At 35.7% G+C, this 7,334-nt stretch overlaps 1 protein-coding gene across 2 annotated transcripts; it reads right to left on the reverse strand.

Moving 5' to 3' along the window:
* On the reverse strand, positions 1 to 6,145 carry LOC107780713 (putative protein phosphatase 2C 35). 2 transcript variants are annotated; one of them, XR_001646881.2, is made up of 4 exons: positions 4,542 to 6,145; positions 1,368 to 1,499; positions 791 to 974; positions 1 to 704 (listed from the first exon to the last, which is right to left on the reverse strand). XR_001646881.2 is itself a non-coding variant. In XM_016601287.2 (4 exons), exons 1-4 carry the CDS (start codon positions 5,454 to 5,456, stop codon positions 698 to 700), a joined length of 1,242 nt encoding a protein of 413 aa, XP_016456773.1. In that variant the 5' UTR covers positions 5,457 to 6,145; the 3' UTR covers positions 1 to 697. The 2 variants fall into 2 exon arrangements, 1 of the variants encoding a protein (XP_016456773.1); XM_016601287.2 differs by having other exon boundaries at positions 791 to 978.
* Positions 6,146 to 7,334: the final 1,189 nt, after the last annotated feature.

The raw sequence follows: 7,334 nt of genomic DNA on the forward strand, positions 1-7,334 counted from the left end.
TTTGGCAAGGGAATCATTTTCTTTATTTATTTCCTTGAACAGCAACGTAAAGAATCACATTATCAAGGTAGCAACTAGCAAAGTGCATACAAGAGCTCTAAGGAATTGCTTACGAAGACATGACCATAATTGATTCAAACACAAAGATCCTCCTCTATACAAATTTCACCAAGTCTAACATACTTTGATACTTCATACAACAATAAGTTCTTCCGCACCCAAGTAGAAATTACGTGCCATTCTAAAACTGACAAGTTTAGATGAACACAGTACATAGTTTGCTCTTTTTGTTGACACAAACCCATGTACACAAGCATCCGTATTAACACTTGGAGCTTGACAGAAGCAACGCCCCGGGGTAAAGAAGTCTATAAACCACCTAGGTAATCTTTGATCGATGTTCCATGCACAGGAATGGAAACTGAGTAGCAACCAAATGAAGCCAGAGGGAATTGTTTACAAGGGAAGGGACACTGATTCAACTAATAAATGAATGCACAGTCCATCTACCTGTCATATTCAGTCAAATGTATAGGACGGGTATAGCATATACTATCAGTTTGTGCATCCACTTATGCATTGCTTCTTATGTGTATTTACCTAACCATCGAGGACTATGAAAACGATGGATGTTACCATTTAAGGCACATCTACAATGGGGGGAATGCGTGGAAACCCTTGGAAGTCTTTTCTTTGTTCAACCCCTGCAAGAGAAGTACAAGCAAGTGATCACTTGAAGAACAATATGCAGATAAAGAACAGAGCAAAATAGGGAAAGAGTGAAACTCACAAGCTAGATGAAACTACTACTTTGTGGTCTAGTGATGAAACAGGATGACAACAGCTAACATCAGAGAATTCACTCATTACAGACCGATAACCTTCCGAAGCACACGGAGAGAAATATATCTCCGATGTTTCTTTCTGCGTGTTTGTTGTTTTCCCTCCATTCCATTTGGCTGTGACACCACCACCTGACTATCCCAACTTCAAAATATATTAGCTAATCCAAGAGTAAACAGAAACATGGAAGTAATCTTGAATCATGGAAATAGGAAATACCAAAGGCAAGAAATTATTTGGGAACTACATTAATTTGATTCTTTCTTAAAGAAGCTGGTAGATCAAATACATAATCCCTCCTTCCCGCTGCGGAAAAGGACACTATGAGAGAAGAAAGAACTAAGTCCTTTAATATTAGCTACAGATGCTCCTAGAGTCCATCTATCAAGTTCCTAATACTTCCTACTAACACTAGGAATATACTGATTTACACAATGAAAGCAAAGTAGAAATATGCAAATTCCTATCCAGAGAACTAGAAAAGAAACAACAAAATTGACAAATAAGAATCAAATGGTTCATACATTGGTTAAGGCTTTAATATGTACAATGATGATTGTTATATCATCTGTCCGGTTTTCATGGTCTAGCCACAGTTTGTAAGATTCTCCAGCAATGGCTGAACATGCATCCCTAGGATCTGCACATCTATTTACCTGCACAAGAAATAAGAGTTAAATAGAAAACTAGGCAGAAAATGTTAACAATGACTTGACAAATGGTGGATGAGATCAGGTAAAAGGTATCTGCTCATTTATTTGAAGATAGCTCACAATGATTTAAATTAATGGTCAGAAAACACATGATCCGGCGTTAATACAAAACTGCCTTTTCAACATTGTTCCAGACTTCCAGTGATTTGTTGGCATAACTAGCACTAATCACCTGTATACGAAGTGCTACCAGTGTTGTCAAAGTGAAGAGTACAACAACAACATACCCAGTGTAGTCCCACAAGTGGGGTCTGGGGAGGGTAGAGTGTACGCAGACCTTACCCCTGCCTTTAAAAAGGCAGAGAGGTTGTTTCCGGTAGACCCTCGGCTCAGGAAGGGGAGAGGGGAGGGGCAATAACAAGCAAACCGATCTGACAACCGAAGCAAAAACACAAAACTAGCAATAAGAGGGAGCATCAAGGTAGCAGTGGCTGTAAGCGCAAAGCACAATTAATGCATTTAGCAAAGAAAGGCACAAATGAAAAGAAAAAAAATACTTATATACACACACATAGTGAAAGAAAAAAAATACCTACAAGGACAAAAAAATATATGGAAAGAAAATTTGTAATAAATTGAAATATATGAAGTGAATCACGTCAATCTAAGTCCAGAAACCATCTTATATTCTACAATTCAATGTACATATGCAATTTTAAGTTTCTAATTTTATCTTTAGCTTGATTTTTCAAGTCAAGAAATTTAGCTAGTTTTATCATACTAAATTTCTTGTTTCCTATCTTTAATTATTAACATATTCATTAAAAATGTTTTCTGATATAGCTCTTTAGAAGCAGAGTCTGATATGTGGTGCACGCCATATCAGCTTGGTCCTTGCATCAGAGTATCACATGAAGCGAAGCAAAACACCTGGTTTGATGTGCTCCTAGTTTCAGAACACACCTCAAGCGAACCTTTAACAAGGCTAAAAAGCCACATAACTATAAAAAGGATGCGTAGAGTTGGTCCTCCATCAACAAGACACAAAGCATATCAATAGGAGAAGATCAAAAAGGTGGAAAGAAGTGGGAGGAAAAGAAAAGCAAGGTTTTCAAGAACTTCCTCCTGCTTCTAAATAGATAATAGGCTCAGCATTGAAATGAGATTAACAAAAACTGTGATGTAAATGCAAAACAATTCATCTGATTTAATTTATCTACTGTTTCTTTGCTGGATTCGATAGACAATTCATATATCTGGGCTTCAAGTTCTTAGAGGAGAATTGTATGATAGATGAAAATGTGGCACATAAGGGAGTGCTATGTCATCAAAATATATCTATCAAAGTCAAAGGTAAATTCTACATGAGACCATCAATATTATAATGGAGTGAGTGTTGGGCCTCTACGTCCCAACATATTCAAAAGATGTTTTTTAGAAATGCAGATATTAACCAGATGTACCACAAGATTAGAAATCAAAATTTTGACAGGAGGTACAAGCACCAGACATAGAGTATAAAATAAGAGAAGTTCGCCTAATATTGTTTAGCCATGCTACATAGACCTCCAAATGCACCGGTCTATAGGTGCAACACAATGATGATTGAAGGTGGACTTAAAATCACAAGGGAAAATTACTTTAAAAAAATCTATAACCTCTCGAAATCCAAGGAAAGTTAGTGAAGAATAGAACAAAATGGAAGTAAATGATGCATGTAGCACATACCAACTAGTTGAGACCAAATTTAATTGAGATCGTTTTTTTTTTGCCAGGATTATAATTTGCAATATGTAAGCAATCTCTAACTTCACAGTATTATTGACTATTTGAATAAAACAGGTCTAGATTGAGCTGGGTGGATATAGATGATTCATATAACTAACTCCCTAACTGGATTAAGACTGAGGTGCAATCTAATAGTTTCTATGTTTTCTCATTAGATACTAACTTATCTTCAGCTAAACTACATGGAGTTACTAACTACTCAAGAAATTGTAATGGGCTTATTCTGTACACAAAATGCCTATGCGGTATGCAGCCTTACCCTCACATTTTCACAAAGAAGCTGCTTTAACACAAACCTGTGACCAAATGGTAACCAAAGGAGCAACTCTAATATTGCCCCAGGCTCGCCCTTAACTATTCAAGAAAATATGCAACTTAAAATTCCAACAGGAACCCTTACTTTGAATTTTCTTTAAATATCGTCAGAGTCGAGAGCATGAAATAGGCTATGACACAAGCTCAACTGCTTGGCTAATAGTTATTCCAAACAAGGAAATGTGCCAAAAAAACCCAGTATATCCCCACAAGTGGGGTTTGGGGAGGGTAGTGTGTATATGCGGACCTTACCCCTACCTCGTGCAAGTAGAGACAATTCTTAGATACTGTTCCGTTCTACAGCTGATCGGTAGGATATGTGGGACTTTAAAAGGCAGAGACTGCAAAAGGTTAGCTAGCAAAATTAAGGGATGTTCACTGCTTTATGTCCAAGTCTCCAAGAAGCTCCAAGCTACCACCGAAGTGATTTACCTAAGACAAAAGTTCAGAAAATAATGTGCTATCCTTCCATCATGATTTTTAATGGCTACCTGAAAGTATAAAGTCGATCTCTTTAACATTTCCCCTTCCTTTTCTTTTATTACAAATCATTTCCATTGAATACATTGTCCAGACTTAATGCAATTTTTTGTCAAGCATCTTATTTGGGAGCTCTCAAATGCAAAGAAGTAAGAAGAATCTCAGCTTAATGTAGTATAGCTTCCACTAGGGGAAATATCATCAAGATTGAACTTCACGTGGTAGATACATACAGATATGCTGACAGTCACACATATATAGAAATAAATAAAAATACTTCCTCAGATTTATCATAAATGATGTCTACTATCTTGATAAAACATAGCATGTCATACAGAAATGCCGATATTAATACTGCAGAGAGCCACACCACCAGTGACAGGTTGCTAACAATAAAGATGAACTAAAACAAAAAATAAATAAGTTCCAGTAGATTTTAGCATCAAATAAAGTAAACCTTACCATGTCCACCACAGTTTGGCTGGAGAGGAACTCAAAGACACCATCACTTGCAACCACAAAGAAAGGATGACTACTTGTGAGCTGTACCGTTGACACCTCTGGGACAGCAACTACACCAATACTTTCAGCAGTACTATCTCCAACACTTCGCGTAAACGCAGTCCCCGGATACATCCCATTTTGAACCCACAACCTTGGCGGATCACCCCCTTCCGTTTCCTCGTCCCCCCACGACTGAATATCTGGATCCTTTAGACCTTCCACTTGATCAACACTAAGAACTCTTGCCCCACAGCTTTTCACTCTCTCACATTCATCTTTTCTAAATGGTGTTTGATCAGAAGACAAATCTTTGGCAACAACCCCATTCCCTTCCTTAACAGACAACACTGCTCTTGAATCACCTACATTTGCCACATAAAGCATGTCTCCAACAAGAAGAGCAGTTATAGCAGTTGTCCCACTCATGGAATCATCAATATCACTATTACTATGAAGTTCTTCATTTGTTCTTGAAAATGCAGAATTGTAAGCCTTAACAGGGTCATCTAACAATGTAGGATCGTCCGATAAAATCTCGACAAGCCTATCCCTAACAAACAATGAACACTGAGTACCAAACTGTCCATGCCCATCAAACACACCAAAGAAATGAACATTTGGATTACCCTGAAGTTGTGTTCTGATACAATAACTATCCTGATTCTCTTTCTCAGGGGATTCAGGGTAAAACCCACGTTGCGTAAGCACAGAGTACTCTAACTTAAAGTTATGTGAAGGGACTTGAGCACTATCCACTGACCTGCCAGCAAGAATATGTGTTTGAGCTTGAGCATATGTACCCAAATCTTCCCTATTATCACCATCTGAGGATCCTGGGTACCTACAACAACACTTCCCATGGACACAACCCATATCTCAACACAAAATTCAAGAACCAAGCAGAGTTGCAGACCAACTGTTTGCAAAAAGTCCACAGCAAGACAATTCTGGGCTAAGAGGGTCAAATTTGCATACCCATTAACTGCATTGTTTTGCCCAAAATGGGGTTCTTATTCAAACCCGTGAGAAATATAGGGACAAACAAGAAAAAAAACAAACCCTAATACCAAAGCAGACAAACAAGGATTTATGTCTGGGAATAGAATTGGGTGTCAGGAAAAATGATTTAAAAAAGGATACTTTGTTGAAGAAAATTAGACAAGAATGGAACAAACCCAAAACCCAATGAACAAGAAATGATCAAAATAAAGACCCTAACACAAGCAAAGGATTAGGGAAACTTTTAGCCCTGATCACACGATTGGTACTTTTTATTAAAAGAACATTGAGATAGAAAGACAACGTGTGTTGTTTGGGTTTGTGGGGTCTTTCAAGAAGAAAAATTGCACCTTTTTTCCAAACAGTTCTTTGGAAAATGATAATCAAATGTAGATGAATAAAATGGTTGATTTTAAAAGGGATAGGAAATGGTGGCCTAGTATTTGGCTTATGTGGGGATAGGGGGTGGGGGATTGTGCAGAGGCAGAGAAAGAGGAGGAGAGGAGCCCATTATGTCTCTTTCCTTTCAATTTTCAAGAAATGACATGCAAACAGAGAAATGTGTCTTTGCAGAGAATACGACACCACATTGAGACAAAGGAAAATACAATGTCACGGAACACTGGCACTATTTTTTAGTCTATCTTTTTTCAATTTTATTTAAGGTCTCCCTTGGACATATATACTATTTTAGTATTCACCTCCGTTTCTATTTAATTGATATAGTTTTTTACTAATTTATTTCAAATAGAATATAGATTTTTATATTTAAAAATAATATAATTTTAAATTTTATATTTTATCAATTTTACTATTATAAGCTTTTATAGGCATACAAATTTTATTGATTTCATAAAGCTTTTAAAATTATAAGTTAACAAAAATAAATTAAACTCTATATTGAATCAGATTATGTCATATAAATTGAAATAGAGGTAATATTTATCGACATCAAGTTTTGAGTTGCGTTATCAAGTCATTTGAAGATTTTATGGTTATATCCATATAACGTGATATTTGTAATCTTAAGAATAAGATAGTTATCTATTACAATACATAAAGTGATTTAATAATGTATAGATTATTTATATTATCCGTGTATGTAACTTAAACTCCTAAATTTTAATATTAGAGGTACTTGTTTAAATATAAGTATTTATTATTACGTTTAAGTTATATACACCATCTATATAAAAATGACTACACCATAAGGTTATCTTTACTAGTATTATATCAGGTAACCTATTTTATTTAAAGTTACAAATTTTAAATTTCAATGAGGATTACCCGTAGATATCTTTCTAGTGACCCGATAATGCAAAAAAAGAATAAAAAAATCATGAAGGACTGTATTACTTAAACTCAAATAAATTATACTCCTAGTATTAAAATTTAAAGTGAAATATTATAATACTAATTTAAGGTGCATCCCATAGAAGTTGTTCCAAAAAGACCTACAATTTCTTGAAATTTATGTTGGCCTATTAAAAATAAATTGAGCATAATAAAAGAACAAGATATGTATAAGCGATACCAATTAGTTTGAAATATATTTTAGTCTTGTCAATATGTAAATATACCACATGTTCATAATAGACTAATGGGAGACTATATATTAGTATGCAGTCTTTATTCTGGTGAATAGATTGAGGGGGCAAATAATTAGACTTGGTATTCGGGTACAACGATAGTAGCTATTGGATTTTGTAGTGTCACGACCCAATTCCCATCTTAGACTGTGATGACGCTCAA

This window comes from Nicotiana tabacum, chromosome 14 (genome assembly GCF_000715075.1).
Source record: "Nicotiana tabacum cultivar K326 chromosome 14, ASM71507v2, whole genome shotgun sequence".
Lineage (NCBI taxonomy): Eukaryota > Viridiplantae > Streptophyta > Magnoliopsida > Solanales > Solanaceae > Nicotiana > Nicotiana tabacum.